Source organism: Polyodon spathula, chromosome 1 (assembly GCF_017654505.1).
Source record: "Polyodon spathula isolate WHYD16114869_AA chromosome 1, ASM1765450v1, whole genome shotgun sequence".
Lineage (NCBI taxonomy): Eukaryota > Metazoa > Chordata > Actinopteri > Acipenseriformes > Polyodontidae > Polyodon > Polyodon spathula.
In genome coordinates, this window is record NC_054534.1 from 101,822,464 (window position 1) to 101,841,924 (window position 19,461).

Sequence of the window (19,461 nt, forward strand, 5' to 3'; positions counted from 1 at the left end):
AACCGATACCTTGGTTTAAGTTTTAACACTACATTGCTGACTTAAGAGAAAAAAAAAAAAACAGCTACGGGCTAAGCAGCATGCCAGAGATTCAAATATGAAACTACACATTCTGGTTTTACCTCTACCTCTCTGGGTTCTCATCAGAAGTTTAAGATCTCTGCTGGAAGTGAACCTTGCTGGGGAGCCTAAGAGAGCTGATCCACTAATGAACACGCACACAGAGTTTGACTAACCTCAGATGACAGTTCTAATCCCAGCTCAGACACTGACCCATTGCATGACCTCTGGGCAAGTCACTTGACTGGCTTGTGCCTCAATTCTCCCCAGCTGGACAATGAGGTGGATGCAGCAGAACCCACCCTCCACCCCAACTCCTGAAATCGAGAGGCTGCTTTCAATTGAGATGCCAGTGTTTGGTTTAAGCAAGAATAAACAACAACGACTACAACAAACTTAGTCTTACAAAGCACTTCATGTGCGAGACAAAAACAAGCCTTTAATAAAGCAAGAAGCAAAACTCTGACACCACACTAAAAGTCACCTAGCTGTTTTATGAAAGCAGCTTTGTTTACCCTGTTGTAAGCAGTCTTTAAAGCAGTCTTATGTGAAAGATTTTAGACTTGAAAGAAACAGAGCACGACCTTAGCTATCCATTATTATGCAAGGGCCATGTATGGCAGAGTGGTGTTATCTAACAGCCCAGACACAGAACATCTTTCTCTTTGTGCCAGTTTCTGTTGTATATTAATATGCTTTTCACCTTTCAGGAGTTTCGCAAGGTTACATGTTACCCCAGAAGAAAATCAGCTGATTTATAGTCATTGACCGGGCTTTCGGACATAGTTCCCAAATTCAAAATCTCGTTGATCTGTAGCCCCAACAGATGTCTTATCTAATCCTGTCACGGTTCCAATGCCCCGTCTTAGTGACTAAATAAGTCCTTGTGGAAACCACCCATAATCAACAAATTATGCTTTGTATTTTATGAGCTTCACTGTGTGCAAACACCATAATGTCACTTGTAACATTTTCTATGCACCAGTAGAGAACTATTGACAAAAAGCAAAATGCAAAGGTAAATTGGTTTCTTACTAGCTTTGTAAAATACCAGCGTTGTTTTCAGACCGATGCAAATTACACTCTGGAGTAAAAGCTCTTATAAACAGGGACCATTGTGTATGAATATTATTATTTAATTATGCAATCACACACACATTACAGTAATTAGCAGCTACCTTATTTAAAGAAATTGGTTCAGCAATTAAAGTTCAGAAACGGTATCCACTTCAGTTAATATGACATGACTAGCTTACTTATTCAGCCTTTTGGAAATGGGCCGCTACTTAAAATGTTTTTTTTTTTTTTCTTAGACAAGGCTAAACAATTTGGAACTGAGAATTACAGGAGAACAAAACAAAATCGCCTTGTTTTGCACAGTGATTCTGCAAGGAGAGCAGCAAAAACAAAGACGTTAAGTTCTACATTTGATACGAATCATTGCACATCCCTGGTAATTATCTTTCTGTTCTGCCTACGATGTTATTAAAATTACTTTGCAGGCACACTTTAATTTTCCTAATCACAATCTGCTACTCTTTATAACAACATATGTTTAAATGACATTGTTTTTTTTTTTTTTTTTTTGAAAATATACTATAAAAATGGTAAGCGCATATACAACAAATTGTGCAGTAACATACCACTTTTGCACAACTTTAATGGTTTTCTGTACAACAACCCACACATATAAATGTAAAGAACTCACAGTCTCACACACACACACACACACACTCCATTCCAGTAACTCCAGTCGTCCACAGGCAGTTTCTAAGACCTGCGCTGTCAGTGAGCTCCAGGATCACCTGACGTTCAAACGAATGCTCCACAGAGCTTTTTTTTTCCTCTTCGTTTCACAGCAATGCAGATTTTTAATCCTATCCCTATTGGATTGCTGTCACTGTTAGTGTGTGCGCACTAATCCCCATTTAATGCGCCTCGTCCGGATGTAAATACCTCTGAACAAAGTTTGTAATCCCAGGCATCTTGCAAGGGCAAGAGAAGGAGTTTTGTATGTTGTCTGTGTTACACTGCATTATATAGGGCATAGGGATAAAGATAGTTACAATTAAAAAATTTTATATATATATATATAGATATAGATATATTATATATATATATATATATATATATAATATATATATATATTATATATATATTGTTCTGAGATACCAAGTCTTCAGACTCGGTTCAAAACAAAGTCAGGAAAGTGGGTCTGTAGGTCGTTAGCGTTCATAAATAATTCAAAGTAACAGTAAGGTTGTTGCTCACGGGATCCAAAGTAATTTGTCATTGTAACATTCTCAAGGGAGGAAAAAAATAGACATCTTGCCATTTCTCTTGCATTTTGCTCAGTTTTCCTATTACAGTATCTGAATAATGTAACTGCTGGCATTTCTAGTTAAGAAGTAGAAATATGCAACAAGGTGTTGTTTTTTTTATATAAATAATATTATTATATCAATATGGTGTGTGTGTCACACACACACACACACACACACACACACACACACACACACACACATATATATATATATATATATATATATATATATATATATATATATATATATATATATATATAGATATGAAATGATGTTGTGAAAGCCATTAACCAATCAGTGCCCACCCACTGTCTAATGCTAAAGTTGTCACTGCAACCCAAACCTGAGCCAATCAGAAAGCAGGAAAACAGACCGGATCGGAATGCAAATATCCGGCATTCCACTGGGTCGCGCAGGAGTTTCAGAGCTGCTGTCAATAAACGATTTTTAAAGAATGTACCACACTGCACACTCTGGTATGTAGATGTGAGGTTATCTCTTCAGTGGAAACATTGATGCTCTGGATTCTCTCTAATCTAATATAACTGTAGATCAAACTGAGGACTACTGCCTGGTGGTAAAAAAGAAATAACAATGGTGCTGGAATGCACTTAAGGCATTGTTATTTAAGATAAATATCCACCAAATAAGGAGTCTTACCTTTTTTTTCAATTGCAATTCTATTTCGAATTCCTTTTAAAATTCAATTCCCAATTCCAAATCCCATACCTTCAAATGAATATGAAATGGAATTGATATTTCAGAAACATAATAATTATTGTGACTGTCATTTGAAGCTAATTTAATTGACTAGTCTAACAGTGAAATCAGTTGCCACAGTGAGAGGCTCTTTTTAGCAGAATACTGTTAATAACAATTTTAATCAGTGATGTGTAGGAATTGGTTTCTAGTTCCTTAATTTGTTTTATATTTTATGGTCAACCAACAATTAAAATGAAAACACATTTTAAAATAAGCCTGGGAAAGCTTTTTATTATTATTATTTTTATTTATAAAAAAAATGATCTGATGGTTAAAATATTTTAAAGTTTCATTACAATTCAATTTGTGCAGCACTTCAGATAAGAAAACTCTCCTGCAATAGCTTTCCCCAGCTTACACTTATCTTGACACTACCAACTGACACACCTTTCAATTTCAGTCTTTTACTTTGTTGACATAAACGGCAAGGAAAAATCTAATAATGAAAACTCACTCAGTGAGAGCAGTGTAGCTGTGAACACAGATCAGCCAGGAGAAAGTCATAGCAAACGCTTCTCTGCTGGGATCCGCAGTGATGGGACCCCGCCCCCACCGGTCTGAGCTCTGCAGTCTCATTACACTTGCGCTTCAATCTGTAGACTTGTGTTTACTTTCAGTCTACGCTGACAATCACAGAGAAGGAAGAAATACCCCGGGCAGCCCTGGAATGCTGCAGAGAGTCAGTCTGATCATACAGCCTAGGGATCAGACATTCAGCACAAACACAGCAAAACAATGTCCTTCTATAGTAGAACATATATTACAAGACATTGGCATCAGTGATTTGCAAGACACAATTGAATCCTGGCACTAGAACATGGGGGAAAATTACAAAATAGTCCAAAAAAACATTTCTTACCAGTTAAATGCAACTATTGGTATACTACGACCACTACTTTGACTAATACTACTGTAATTGTGTGTTCAAATTGTACGTTCTGACGGTTTCTTTAATGCAACTCAATGGGACTCTTGCTGTAGATTCCTGGGATGGCAACCTCTTCTCTGTTAGTGGAAAGCAGGCGGTTCCACACCCAGTCATTACCTCTTCCTCAGTGATGTCATTAAGAAGTAAGTGCAATTCACTACCCACCCGGATCTATAAAAAATGACCCCCCCCCCCCCCCCCCCCCCCCCCCCCCCCACCCCCCCCCAACCTACCTACCGGCTAAATGACTTTATTTGTCAGTTAAGTTTCAAGGAATGTTTGAGGAACTCCCTCCCTACAATTTAAGGGGGGTGGGGGTGGGGGGGGTGGGGGGGGTGGGGGCAGATATAGCTATATCTCGTGAGCAAGACAGATGCTTGCTTTCTGTAATTTTTTTCCTCCCGGTTTTATTAACATTGGAACCCGAAGTGTCCAATAGTTGGCTGACATTAGTGTCAGGAGGCATATTATGTGAAAAGGACATACAACACAGTTTATCATACTGTCAGACCTAGCCCTCTCCTCACACAACATTCATAGTTTTTTTTGGTTTGTTATGCATTTGGGAGTTTAATTCCCCATCTGTATTTAATTACTGCCCGAGAGAGAGAGTGAGAGAGAGAGAGAGAGAGAGAGAGAGAGAGAGAGAGAGAGAGAGATCTCTACAGTGTACAGTGCCTACCTGATTTGATTAATTTGATTAATAACAATAATTAGCAATGGAAGTTTCTCGTTGTGTATAGATTGTTTATTCTTGAGCTGATTAAAATGTTCAATCATGAGCTTGAGATGGAAAGAAATAAAAGAAAAAAAGCTTTATTCAGCTCCCCCAATCAAATGCAGGTCTGTGTGTGAATGATATCCAAATTCAGTTCTGCCCTGCATCCCTACTTTCATACTTTCATTCATACAAAATAAGAAAATGACATTGTTCACTCTGCAGCAGGTCATGAGAATGAGAGCTAGAGAGTCAGAGGAGGGGGGAGCTTAGGGCGGCGAAGCCCAGATGACACACCTTTGAAAAAATCATATAACTCCTTGCTGAAAGGGCACAAGGTCTTTACCTTCCCTGCAGGCCAAATGCTGTTGGAGGAAATCGCCCCAGGCTTTTCTTGTAAATGAATTTTCTTTGTTTATGGCAAGGCTAATGTTTTAAAGTAACTCTAAATAATGTCTCTGTTTAGGTGTGTTTCAATTGCATGTCCTTTTGAATGCCAGTTCTAATCACATTGCATGGTAATGAAAGAATGCTTCAGTACGAGGCATCAAGGGAATTTAAAACTCATTAATGACCTGGTTTATACTTTGACAGTGTATTGGATTTCCACTTCAGCAGAGGGTGGCGAGGTTACAGAATGTGCTGACAACACTTGGTAACAAAGTCTACATAAAGTGGTGGGCGTTGACTATAATTACACACAAACATCGAACATGATTTGAGATTGAATTTCACCTTGGCTGTGTTCAATGCATGACACATTCTACACTCATTAAAATGGTATCATAACAATCCACAAATAAGGACAATGATTTACACTTCATATAGATAGTTGGACAGGATTTCAATCAGAAATTATACCGTCATAAATACAGCAGCTGTATGCAGAAGAGATGTCCTTACTTTAAAGTACAAGACATCTATGGAACAGTTAATTAATTGTGGTTTGGACATTTATATTAATATATATTATATATATATATATATATCAAATTAATATATAATATCTATAGATATATATATATATATTTATATATACATATACCATATATATATATATATATATATATATATATATATATATATACATATATATTATATATTATATATATAATATATATATATACTTATAAGTTAATTCTAATTCTCAATTTAAACCCAGAACTGATTTGAAGTTAACTACTTTATATATAAAAAACCAAATAATAATAATATACGAACAAAACCAAAGAATGCTATTCCAGAAACACAATTAAAAAAAAAAAATTACTGAAAACATGCAACAGAAGCTGGGCAGAAAAGGCATTTCAGGACAGAATATGGAGTGTATGTTATAAAAAACCAACTCATCAGCACAGGCCACATGAGCAGGGCTCAGAAGTCTCCCCATAAATCAGCTCATTTGGGCTGTGAAAAATGAGCCATGGTGAGTTACATTCAGAAACTGGTGTTTTATTACAGTTCCTTTAATGACAAAAACACCCCCTGGTGTGATTTATAGTGTTAAAGAAGTGGGGGGGGTGCTGAGGTGATGCCCTCTCCTCCTAAACCACAAACACATACTGTCACCCAGGGCTTAATCTCCCCTCTCTATCCAAACATTGGCCTTAAAAAAAAAAAAAAAATATATATATATATATATAAAAATAAATATATAATAAATAAATAAATATATATATATATATATATATATATATATATATATATATATATATATATAGATATATAGAGTATAGATATATAGATAGATAGATAGATAGATAGATAGATAGATAGATAGATAGATAGATATACATAGAAGCCTGCAAACCTATTTCAGTTTCATTCAGTATACCCTTTAACTAAAAATTGCAATTTGTTTAACTAAAAATAACTAAATAGCTTCAAAAAGACGCCTCTGACAGCACACCGTTTAGACTGAAAGACTTTAATTTCACTCTGTGACCTTATTTTCTTGAATACTTAACAACACTTCTTAAAATCAATGACCGTTTTACTGCCTTTTGCTTCCTAATTAATATAGCCGATTTAGTATGGCTCATGAAACTAGTGCACTGCTGTCATTAAACTAGTGTGCTGTCGCCATGTTTATACTCTCTCTACCTTGCAAACGGTCACCTTTCCTATTGTAAGACAAAATCTGCACATTATCAAGCACCTGCCAACCAGCTACCTTTTCCCTGCTCCAGATCACAGGTTAAGAAGAACACTAAATTTGGAGACAGCAGTAAGTGGCCAAAGTTAAAGAGATTGTTTTTACTCTATGACTGCAATACTGGTGTCATTGGGGAAAGGCTTACAAATGTTCCTGTGTGTGTCATATAGCCTTCTAAATGTTCTGCCATGTCTGGCAGCCCCCCCCCCCCCCCCCCCCCCCCCCCCCCCCCCCCCCCCCCCCCCTTCTTCTTCAAACACAAGATATGAATCACCCTGTAGAAAAAAAGGTCCCTAATCACTGCAGTGACGAGTGTAATGGACAAACTACCTTTAAGCTCTCGAAAGTGAGACTACATCTCTATCTTTTCACCGTAAAGTAGAGTGGAGACGATATAAAAGTGGGATACCGACGTGGTCTTCTACCCATGTGAGTTAGACAAAGCTCCACACAGGATTTTTCGATGTGACCAGTCTGCAAACATAGTTTATGTAGTGCAATATGGACATCGCACTTTTTAGTATAAACTTTGTTCCTCGTTGTGCTATATGGCAGATTATAGACCCCGTAGTTGACGTCTTATGAACGTTAGGTCACCTCCCATTGGGTGGTTGTCGTGTAATTTGTTATTCAGATTTAATTGGTTCGTTACCCTCAGGAAAAGAGTTGTGTCGGATCGTCCATGTTGTCACAATAACCATTATTGAAAATTACCCGGGAACCTACGTTGGTATGAAACGATACACAAGACCTTGTATGGAGTCGAGAATACCGTTTATTCTGATGGATAATGTATCGCAAAGGCAGGGCATACAGTCCAATTCAGATAGAGTGGTTCGATTTCGGGTGTCACATACATGGTAAGATTTCTCACACCCGTTCAGGTTCCGGATTGGTCTTGTCTGAGGAGCAACGCTACGTACTATTAGCAATAAAGGTCAAGACCCCATTACAAATAACCTAATGGTCAAAGAATCTACAAACTGGCACTGCTTCACTTACCTGTTGATGTAGCGAGACTGTCATCTGATAGAGATTAAAAGATAATTTGATCTCGTTCTGCTACCAGTAAAATAACTTTTCACTGTGCTTCACATAAACAGAAGAGGGGCACTATTCCGAGGTTCCTAATGCAAATCACTGGGCGTTTTTACACATCACTGTTGTAGAGCAGCGAAAAGCAGGATTTGAAAAAAGGAGCAACACGATAAAAAAATCTGGGGCAAAAGCCAGAAGGGCTTGCAATCCAGTGGAGGGGTGTTTGCACAAAGCATTATTAAACGCTATGCTAACTTAACCAAGCAAACCTACAAGGACCTGTTTGGAAATAATTGGCCCTGTACATAAATAATTATATTTAACAAGTTATTTTAAGAACTTTTTATAGTGGTACAGATAATGCACAATACTTTGGGTTGGAATTCTGGAACATACATCACCTCAGGGATGGAAATAAGACTCCTATTACATAGCAGTTTTCCCCATTCCAGGTTTTACTACAAACTTGACTAGCCCCAGTGTATAGGTAACAAGCGAAGGTGTGTCTTATATAACCAGGAACAGATCAAACTGCTATGCAATGATAATCTTATTTCCATCCCTGGGGTAATGTGTTATATTAGGATACCAACTCAAAGCCCCATTCATTAGCTATACCACTACGCTGTAACAAATTTAATTATTTGTGCAATGGGAGTCTTTTCCTACCCCTGCATCTTTTCGTGTGACATGTGTAGGGCAGATGGGGGCCCAGGGCTGCTATGTTTTGGGGGGCCCCTCTTTGCATATTTAATTCCTTCCCCTTATTGTTTTACCACCACCCATGCCCAATGCCAAACACTCTATTGTTAATTAACCTAGGTTATTTCAGTTCCAGTTTTTAAATGTCATATACCAATTGTAAAGCTGAACCAAAGTTGAAACAAACAAAAGGTCAAGTCATATGATCAGGCAGTTTCTGCTCTAACTCTACAGCCCGATCCATACAATCACATGCTACTTATTTATTTTACATATTGTATTCCAAATAATATTTTGGGGTCCCCTCAAAATTAGAAACCCTGGGATGCAGCCCCTAAAGCCCCTGCATTAACCTGGACCTGGACAGGTGCTCTCTGAGTAAAAAGACAACTGTTGCATGGCAAGGGAGACTGCAACCTCCCTTGAAAGGCTCCTCCAGTCTTACCTGAGGGTCTGTTTGTCGTCCTCTCCTCAGGCTGGGCGATGGGCAGCCTGGCTGCAGGTATGCTGTTGACAGTCACTAGGTAAAAGCAGAGGGTGAACCACAAAGCAATCATTCCTCTGGAGATGGTGGAGTGAAGTTGACTGCTACAGCCCCATCCAGCTTCAAACATCCTCCGGCCGCATGCTTCTCGCGGGTGGGAGGAACACTTTCACCCCTCGCTCTTCTCACACGCTTTCCTGTAAGAGACCAGGCAGGAAGGGAGATAGTGGTCAGCTCTAAATCAGAATCAGAGCAGCCCAGACACTGCACATGAAAGTTATACTAAGGCTGAACTCTGTAGCAATAAAACTACCTCATGCCACATTTCAAACAGTTTATAACCAGTTCTTCTACTGTTGTTTTAAAATTAGCTTTTTTTAATGGAGACAGCGATTTTACCTTTTGCCAAATAATTTTTCTTTTTTAGCATTTAAAACGGAGGATGAACGCAAGGCTACTTCTTATAGCTCTGCAAGCAGGCATTGTTTATATTGAACAATTCTTTGCAAAGGCTTCTGTCTTGTGGAAGGTATAATTGTTGATAGATTAGGCCTTGCCTCATGAATTCAAGAGCCCAACCCAAAGCACATCACTGCTATTCTTCAGGCTGAAGAAGCTAAAGTGAAAAAACTTGTATTTGAGGCAAATGCATTCAGTAAAATGTATTTCTAGGATGACCTAATAAGGATAACATTTTGCGACTATAATTTTCCAAAACTTCAGCTCTTATTTACAGACTTACCCATCTGCATTAAAGCAATCACAGATCCTAACCAGGTTTATCAAACTAGACAGAGCACTTAGTGTAACAAACGTCTCTGTCTCTCCTGGTTGTTTTCACAGCGGGTCCTGGATGTTACACATTTGCTTATCATACATGCCAACAGTCCCTACATGGTCGGGACAGTACCGATTTCCTAGTAAATGTCCCACGTCCTGATGCATAGGAAGAAAGTCACGATATTTGCACATAGAAAGAAATTCATTTATTCTGCACAGTAGAGTTAGTGAAAACCACACGGTGTGCTCTTTGTGCAGCTGACACATCTGCTGATCACTAACTTACTGGTATATAAAGGTAAGAATGCTTCATTGTGTCTGTGTTTACTGTCATGATGGTCATGTGGAGTTGAGTTGAGGGGATATGTCTATTATTATATAATAGAGTGTTTTTTGCGTATGACCCCTGTGTATGATGCGTATAATAATATAGCACCTTTCATAGTGGACCACCATCACAAAGTGCTTTACAAGATACAAGACTAGAATGTGTGAACTATGCATCAGCTGCAGAGTCACTTACAACAACATCTCACCTGAAAGACGGAGCACAAGGAGGTTAAGTGACTTGCTCAGGGTCACACAATGAGTCAGTGGCTGAGCTGGGATTTGAACTGGGGACTTCCTGGTTACAAGCCTGTTTCTTTAACCACTGGACCATAACAACCCCCCCCAGGGGATGAGTGTCCCGCCGAACAGTTTCCAAATGCTTTATCAATTGCATCACTCCATGACGAGTCAAGTAGTGTTTTTTTTTCGCCTTTTTTTCGGCAGACGACTGCACCCAAGGGGAGTCTATGCTTGGGACACCTTATCTTCACAGAACACTTTAATCTGCAACACACATTCATGCTACATTATAACACAATCTGGATTTTCAAGGAATAACAGGATACATTTCTCCTGCTCCAAAACTTCTGGACTGATGGATTGGCCTGCTTCAGTTTTATAACAAATCAACAGTTAAATGTTTCATCTGTTTTTGTTTGTTTTCTTAAACAAAACCAAGAATGATCCAAACCTTGTTGCTTTCATTTTAGGCAAATAAACTACTGCTGGTCAAATATAAATTCTGGACTAAATATTCTATTTTCACAATATATGGTCTGTTTTAACAAAGGAGGTAAAAGTTACAAAAAATGTATTACTAAAAGAAATGACAGTGAAAAAGTGCTGTGCTTTTGAAAACAAAGCAAGGGGACCATTACCCCCAAAAATAAGACACAGTAAAGGCTTGTCCAGAGATCAATAGAGATTAATTAATCACTAATATAATTCACAAGTTTGCTTTTTGATTACATTTTCTGGAAAACTAAGAGCAGGATCCAGAAAAAAAAATATAAAGCCTCACTGTAAAAATTAATATTGCTGCTGTTGTTAGATTTTTGGTGCAGTGGTTATAGAAAAGGGACTTGTTACCAGGAGGTTCCAGGTTAAATCCCAGCTCAGCCACTGACTCGCTGTGTTACCCTGAGCAAGTCACTTAACCTCCTTGTGCTCCGTCCTTTGGATGAGACATAAAACAAAGGTCCTATTGTAAATGGCTCTGCAGCAGAAATTGTTGATGATACAGTGACTCACCCTCAAGCAGGGATGGCGATTTTTATATTACAAAATAATAATAATAATAATAAATAATAATAATAATAATAATAATAATAATAATAATAATAATAATAAAATCTGATTTATTTGATTTAGATCAATTTTTTAAAATGTATTTTTATTTTGTAGTACCGTAGTTGTAGCTCTACAGTACCTCCAAACTGTAAATTTAAGGATGTTGGAAATGGTGGTTTGTGAATAGTTACATACCAAACTAAATTACTCAATCTTAAATGAATACGTAAAAAAAAAAAAAGAATTATTTATCATTGTGGCATCCTCTACAATGTGAACTACAAGAATTTAGCGATGGAGTATGCCACAGAAAAATCCCCCTCACCTATCCCCCCTTTCTGTGTCAGTCCAAACACACGCAGTGTTACTCAGGACTACTTTGCTTTTTATAGTGTGTTCAGTTGTTAAAGTTCCTGATTGCACCACTAAATAAATCTGATTTCAGCGGGTCTTAACACAGAGCTCAATGTCTATCTGTGACCCCACTGCACTGTCATCAGAATTCGGCGAATATGTTAATGATGGGGCAGGTGCTCCATGACGAGGCGTCGTTGCTCCATTTATGCTTCACAGAATCGGGGGCAAGGAACGTTTTGCGCTGTGATCACAATACAGCCCTAAGAGTTATAGTTTATAGACAGTAAGAGTTTAAGATGTTTGTGTTAATGAATGTTTTTAAAACATACTTTTCATGTCTTTTCCTTGTGAAACTATAAAATAGATTTAAATAAATTGTTATTTTTTATAAAATCAAGTGATTTAAATCGACTTGATTTAAATCAGCCAACCCTGCCTCCAAGTATGTGTAAGTCCCTTTGGATAAAAAAAGTGTCTGCTAAATGATTAAATAGTACTAAATAATAATAATAATAATAATTATTATAATAATAATAATAATGTTGTTTTGTAGTAGGGTATGTATTTGCTATGTCCCAAAAAACTGAGAACAAACAGCTTACGTGGGCTTTCGCTGAAATAAACGTTTTCGGTGACACACACACACACACACACACACACACACACACACACACACACACACACACACACACACAGCAAGGAGCACCATTTGTCAAGGAGCACCATTTGTCTTTCGTAGTTGTGTCCGAAAAGGACCATCTGCCTTTCCAGGATCCATGCAGTGGGGCTGGCTTTGTCCTCTAATCAGCCTCCCACCCAAAGCGCCCCCAGCAAGTGAGGTCAGGAACCCCAGGGGCGGGGGTCATTCTGACAGATTCCCTTCACAGAGGAAGGAGGATCCCTACAGATTAATGAGAATGCTGGAGAGACCTATAACACACACAGCACAAACTGTACCAGGTACCGACAAAGATGAAACTCCTTATCTCTCTCTCTCTCTCTCTCTCTCTCTCTCTCTCTCTCTCTCTCTCTCTCTCTCTCCCTCTCCCTCTCTCCCTCTACCTCTCTGGCCTCAACTCACCTTTTGACTGAGCAAGCAAAATATAAGCTAATAGTGAAAGTTAACTGTGATTTTTCCTTCAGGGGTATAAAACAAATTGTTCACCATGTCAAAGTAGAAAACTGAGCTGGGATGATTAGAAGATATAAGTGTGATAAGAAGTGATATAAGTTTTTACTGCATTTAACTGGAGTAGGATTGGTAACAAAACTTGTCAACAGCAAACTGTTACATATTATGATTATTATTATTTTTATATATAAAAAAATATTATATTCAATCTTTTGCATGTTTTGTATATTAAAAACCACATTGTTATGTTCTGAAATATACTGTATGTTTTCACTACTCATAAAACTTAAAAACCTCTGGTCATAAAATACGTACTGTGGAGAATACTTGTTTGGCCAGCTTGGTGCTGTTTGAAATATTTTTGCTGTTTCAAATGTTTTTGTGTACACAGACAAACCATCACTATGCACAGGTACTAATAAGCACAGTGCCTGTCAAAGCTGATAACCTAAATATATTTACAAACTAGCTACAAATGAATTAACTATGCACATGTTCTAACATACATGTTCAAACAGCATGTATCCCACTAGTTGTTAACGGTGGCTTTTGATTTACAGCCCAAGTGAAATGAAGAGAAGAAAATAACCAGAAATCTATAGGAGGCTTATTTTATAATGGTTGAACTGACAGAGTCAAACTGTTGCCATGTTTTTTCACAATCATGTTTGACACTGTGAACTTTGCATTGCCTTGATAAGAAGGAAACAAAATGCCTACACGAACAAACATCACACTATTTATTTTAGGAATCAATATGGGGAAATAATTAATTTAGAAATCTTGTAATCACTTTGCATTATGATTACAGTTCCATGGAAACTGATTTTTCTCATAGGCTTTACTGTTACTCCACTGTTGTCACAGCAAATGAAAACCGATTATCCTGCATACAGAGCTGCAGTATATGTATTAAGCAAATGTTTTTCTAGCTGACTCATTACATTATACCTCAAATAATGACATTTAATGAAAACTGTTTCCGCTAAAGGTTTTTTTCTTTCAAACACAGCAAATTGGCCAGTGTTGAAATCCCAGCGTTAACCGTTAGTGTTTTATTTTCACACCTAACACCACGCAGTGTTCTTTCATACCTAAGCCAAGGTACGTTTCACAGTGTAAAATAAAGTACATTCATCCAACATTTGGGATTTTAGTCGCAGGTTTCTGTAATGGTGCCGCTTCTGTCCTTGCTGGAGAAGTTCAAGGTAGGATAATATATATTGTAACGGGCACGTCTGGACTGACTCGCCGTTGCCACCTGTTGGCTAACTGTGTGCCGTGCTCGGAGCCGGCCTCCACAAATATGTTAATTAGAAGCAGAGGACGCTAGGAGTGGGAAATAGGGTAAGGGAAATACTGTTGTTATAAATTTGTGATTATTGTAAGCATCCGTATTAGTTATTATGCCATACCCTGTAACTGTTTAAACCCTCCTGTGTTGTTTTATGTACTAAGTGAATGTCACCTTGAGAGGCAGGGTGGTGTTCTGGGGTGGGGAAAGGGCTGTTTGTGTTGTGCTTGTGTGTTTTGATGGTGCTGATTTGATTTTTGGCTGGTTAAATAAACTGTGCTGTATCTGTGAGCCTTGGTATGTGTTTCCCAATCATTTATGTGCTTCCTACAACATTTTCATTTACTTTTGATGTAAAGAAACATTTGATAAATTATGAAGACATTAGTTTACACTTCTTAAGTGTAGATAGTTTATGTACAGAGAGTACAATTGTGTACTCATGAGTTAAACTGACACTACAGCAGTGTTAATATCACTCTCCCACTGTTATTTCCGAACACGTAGGTAGTTACTCTTACAATAAAGGGGTGCTCGTTATACACTTGAAAGAGATGTAAATTTAACTTCCATAGTTTAATGTTTTACACAATGAAAGTTTTTTTTTTTTTTTTAATTTTCAAGTGTCACTTTTACATTGTGGAGTCTGGGAGCATATGTACACGGAAACATGTTAAAATATGACTCCTACATTGATTTAACACTGGCCAATTTACTATGAATATCTTCAATATTATATCACACATGGTTATAAAAATATATTTTTAAAATCTACAACGCCACAAAGGATGGGTTAATAGACTCGATTCTAGGATCAATATTTCGGACTAAATAAATGTGTGTGTTAAGAACAATGCATTTTGTAGGACGCAGGGAGTGGATCTAACTCTCAACTTTGATCAAGAAGAGAAATAATTGAATTAGCAGAGGATGTCACTACTTAAATCTGGGATATTGCTAATCAATCTTAAGTGATCAATGAAACACATCTGCACATTCCAAGTAACAATCATACACACACAAATGAAACATTCCAATTCAGCTAGATTTAAGATGATATGATACACCTTTATACTATAGCAAATACTATTTGATAACCTTGTTATATTTTGAGGATTTATGATTTCCTTTTCAGATCTGGGGGTTGGTCATGGAGTAAGCGCTTGAAATAGCAATTCTGAATTAAAGTCGTGAAAAGCATGGATTAAACATGGATTAATGACTGAAATTAGATGTGTGATTACTGCCTCAATTAGTTTTGGTCTGTACTGGTCATTTCATCCTATGATGGATTTTCTTATGCGAATAATACTTTCATACACCAAAGACTGCTTCATGGCTTAGTAAAAAGTTTACCCCAAAACAAAGATTTCTTTGTGTGCCAAGAATACTGTGAAATATAAACACCTGGTTTTAACAAGTGCTTTGAATCACAATAATGTCTTAACAAGATGAGATTGTAACCACCATTGCATTACTATGGGCAAATAGCAACAAATAAAAAAAGCAAAATTCAGAATGATAACTTTTTAACAAAACAATATATCTGTGTTATGGGTTAAGGGTTATGTCAATGACAAACCGAGTACTAAACGAGTGCATACATTAACACTTTCACTGTTGCCTATAATTTTCACTGTGCTTGCGACACAAAGCAACTAGTTTCCAATAAGTACTGTTTCTGAAGCCAAGTTTACTTCATTTTTAGATTGTAATACTCCTCTAGCTACATTGTGAAATAATTTGCTTTTGTTTAGTTTTTTTTTAAGCTGGGACCATGCCTTCATTATTGCATTAGCCTACTCTCAAGGTAATTACTCTTGTTAGTTTCCCCTAAACACCCTTCTGTCTCCTGGTGTTACTAGCTTTCTTGAAAGCAACTGGTTTCTGATGATGCCTCTAGAAACACCACTGTGTATTAAAATACACTTGTCAGTGCTGTTTCAACGAGGTGATACTATACTGCACTAGAAGAATAAATCCTTATGAAAACTTAACTACAGTAGCCAAATTATCGCCTTGTCATAATACCGTATACTGCTGTACTACATTAGAAGTGTAGGCTATGTTAAATGCTATTGAATAAACAATGCTGTCAATTATTTTCTGTCTGGCAAATCTAAATCATGAAAAATATCACAACTTCTTTGAGATTTAAAATATGTGCCTATTATTTATATCTTTCTAAAAGCTTTGTACTATAACAATACATCACACTTTCATTCTGCCTTCAACACTGCTTCACAAAGTTCCTTTGAAATCTTCCGTTACAGTCCTGCACGAATCTGTATTTTTAATTCACTTCCTTCTTCCCACGGCAACGATTTTTCAATTTTTAGTGATTGATAAAACATTCTTAAGATACCTGTGGGAAAGTCTTTTTAGCATATGTCTACACAATGTTATAAAACCCACTTTGAAAAACGTTTCGTGTGAGTGCGCCTCCTAATGTAATGCGTACTGAAGCACACAAGCTGGAAGCCGTGTATAGTCCTAATCACCCAGCTCTCACACAGCATATACTGTACGCACTGCAGCCACGATCCTCCTTACATACATGTAAAGATTAGATAGACGCAAGAAAACAATATGAGTGAGCAGCTGTTTTTTTCCTTCTGACTATAAAACAGATATGTGCAAAAACAAATTAATTTCCACAGCTTTTATTACCATAATTTATTTACATTGATTTGCTCATTAGGCGACATCAGTGAATTCCTAAAATCGAAATGTTTGTGAATTACATTCACCCCACTGCTGAAGAATGTCTGACTACTGATTTAAAAAGATCTGAAATACATCCAAAGCATGCACTTAAAAAAAACCCTAAACAAACAAAAAAAACCCATATATAGCAGACAGTGCTGTCCATGTTCAGAACAGACCGGCTCACAACCAATTCTTCTCCATCGTAGTGCTTCTCACAGGCACGCGATTATAAAATCAACTTTAGTTGCGTGTTGTTTACACGGGATAGTACACCGAATTTCACACGAAGTCTACAACATCATATGACAGTAACATCGACAATTGTACACGGCACACGCTGAACTAATTACACTGGAGAACCGAAGTCCAAGGAAGGAATATCCAAACAGAAAGACAAATGTTAACTGATAGACTATGCTTTGACTGATGCCCTCTTTGCTAGCATTGGCGCCACACGTGTGGTTAAAGTAAAAATCATTACGAACCACAAAGATGTGGTGGGTGACATCTTCATGCCATTTGGCCATTACGACGTTTTAACTTAAAAGTATTAAGAAAGTGTTGATCTACGTGTCTGGCCCGCTTATTGCAACGCACGTTATTTAGTTGAACATTTTACTCACAGCAGATGACATATATGCTCGAGCCATTTTAGTAATAAAACGACCAATGAACAATTAGCCATCATATAGGGATAAAGAGGTAATTTCCAGAGATGCAAATTGACCTTTATAAATGACATGTAAAATGGGAAAGGTTGAATAAGCATACTGACCTGCAGTTGACCAGAATAATCTCGGCTAGATCCACTTTAGTTTAAGCACAATACTGTATACAGTTTCTGACAGAATTCCTCCCAAGGTGCTTTCAAAAGACGTTGAAATCGTCTCTGTGCCAATTTTGTAATTGTTGTAAAATCCTTTCCTTCTAAAAATAAATACAAATAAACCAATTATAAAAAGACAATTTTAAGAAATATATCCAATAAGCGCTTCTTCTTCTTCTTCTTCTTCTTCTTCTTCTTCTTCTTCTTCTTCTTCTTCAGTTTTTGTTCCGAGCTTCCAAAAACTCAGAGGCTACGCAAACAAACCCTACAACTTAATTAACTGATGTCTACGTGTACCCGTTTCTTTTATTTGTATAAAACAATTCCTGCTGCAGCTGTACCGAGGTCCCTCTTTTTGATTCAGAGATGTGGCTGTATAAAGTCCAGTGCTGAAGCCTCCTGCCTGTGCCGCGGCTCTCTCTCTGTCTCTCTCTGAATGCCCGCTTGCCTTGCTATAGCTCCTTGGAAAGTGTGAGAGTGCACTGCTATTGATTGGTGTGTGAAATACTGGCTTGAAGACCTGAACTGGCAACGCTGTACTTCAGGCAGCAGAATCTTTTTTTTTTTTTTATAATAACGATCAGATTTCAGGCTCCAGACCCGCTCAGCACAGAGTGCCCTAGTTGTCCCAGCCCCCTTGTGAGTTAAGGGAGCAAGCGAGAGAACATTTGGGAGAAGAATGGGCGGGGACTACCTAGCGCCTCCCTCCCTCGCTACGACTTCGAATAATTAAATCACTCTTTAAATAAATGTTTAGATTTAAAAGCTTTAACTCATTCCTTCCTGATATAGGAGAAAGTTGTAAACGGTCTATTTTATATGATTATCTAAATTAAGCGGCACAAAAAATAATTTTTGTATAGGCTACATATCGGATAGTGTGTGTGTGTGACATATAATATATATCATATATATATATTATATATATATATATATATATATATATATATATATGTGTGTGTAAGTATCTCCGCTGACTAACAGTCAATGTTGAGTCATATAATGATGATAATATTATTAATAATAATAATTAAATAAACCATTTGCAGAAATATGTCAGCTAAATGTCCATATATTACAGGGAAATACAGGGTACAGTGCAAAATCAATATTTAAATACAGTAAGCGCAAATACTATTAAAGTACAATATAAGATCAGAAGTAACACGTTAGGATTAAAACAATTTGTATATCCATGTATCCCACTTACTCAGGCAGTTCGGAGCACATTTATTTTATCACACTTAATCGTGGCATTTGTTATGAAAAGAGACTCGTCATCGATTCTCCTTTTTATACATTCTTGTAAGATTTGCACATTTCACAACTTAAAATCGACCTGTCGTTTGTATAATTCAAACCCTTATTTATATTATACTTGCATTCTGCTTATATTAGCAAGATTTGAACAAACCTAAAGCTGATTATATTACAATAAAGAAATGATTTACCCTGGCATGCTGCTCATTAATCTCCGCTGTAAAGACCTGGATTTACCTCAGCCCCATATAAACTGTAGGCTAAACTAAATAGAGAAAAATCCACTTTATATAATATAGGCCTACATGCCTT

At 37.2% G+C, this 19,461-nt stretch overlaps 1 protein-coding gene across 9 annotated transcripts in view; it reads right to left on the reverse strand.

Annotated features, from left to right (window-relative positions):
• LOC121325532 (fibroblast growth factor receptor 3) overlaps positions 1 to 18,533 on the reverse strand; it is a 54,993-nt gene extending 36,460 nt beyond the window's left edge. For all 9 annotated transcript variants that reach the window (XM_041268216.1, XM_041268179.1, XM_041268170.1 and 6 more), the window contains exons 1-2: positions 17,839 to 18,533; positions 9,133 to 9,368 (exon numbers count right to left, since the gene is read on the reverse strand). In XM_041268216.1, coding sequence (XP_041124150.1) covers positions 9,133 to 9,301 — 169 coding nt within the window. In that variant the 5' untranslated portion in view covers positions 9,302 to 9,368; positions 17,839 to 18,533. The remainder of the gene's footprint in view (positions 1 to 9,132; positions 9,369 to 17,838) is intronic.
• Between the last annotated feature and the right edge of the window lie 928 nt (positions 18,534 to 19,461).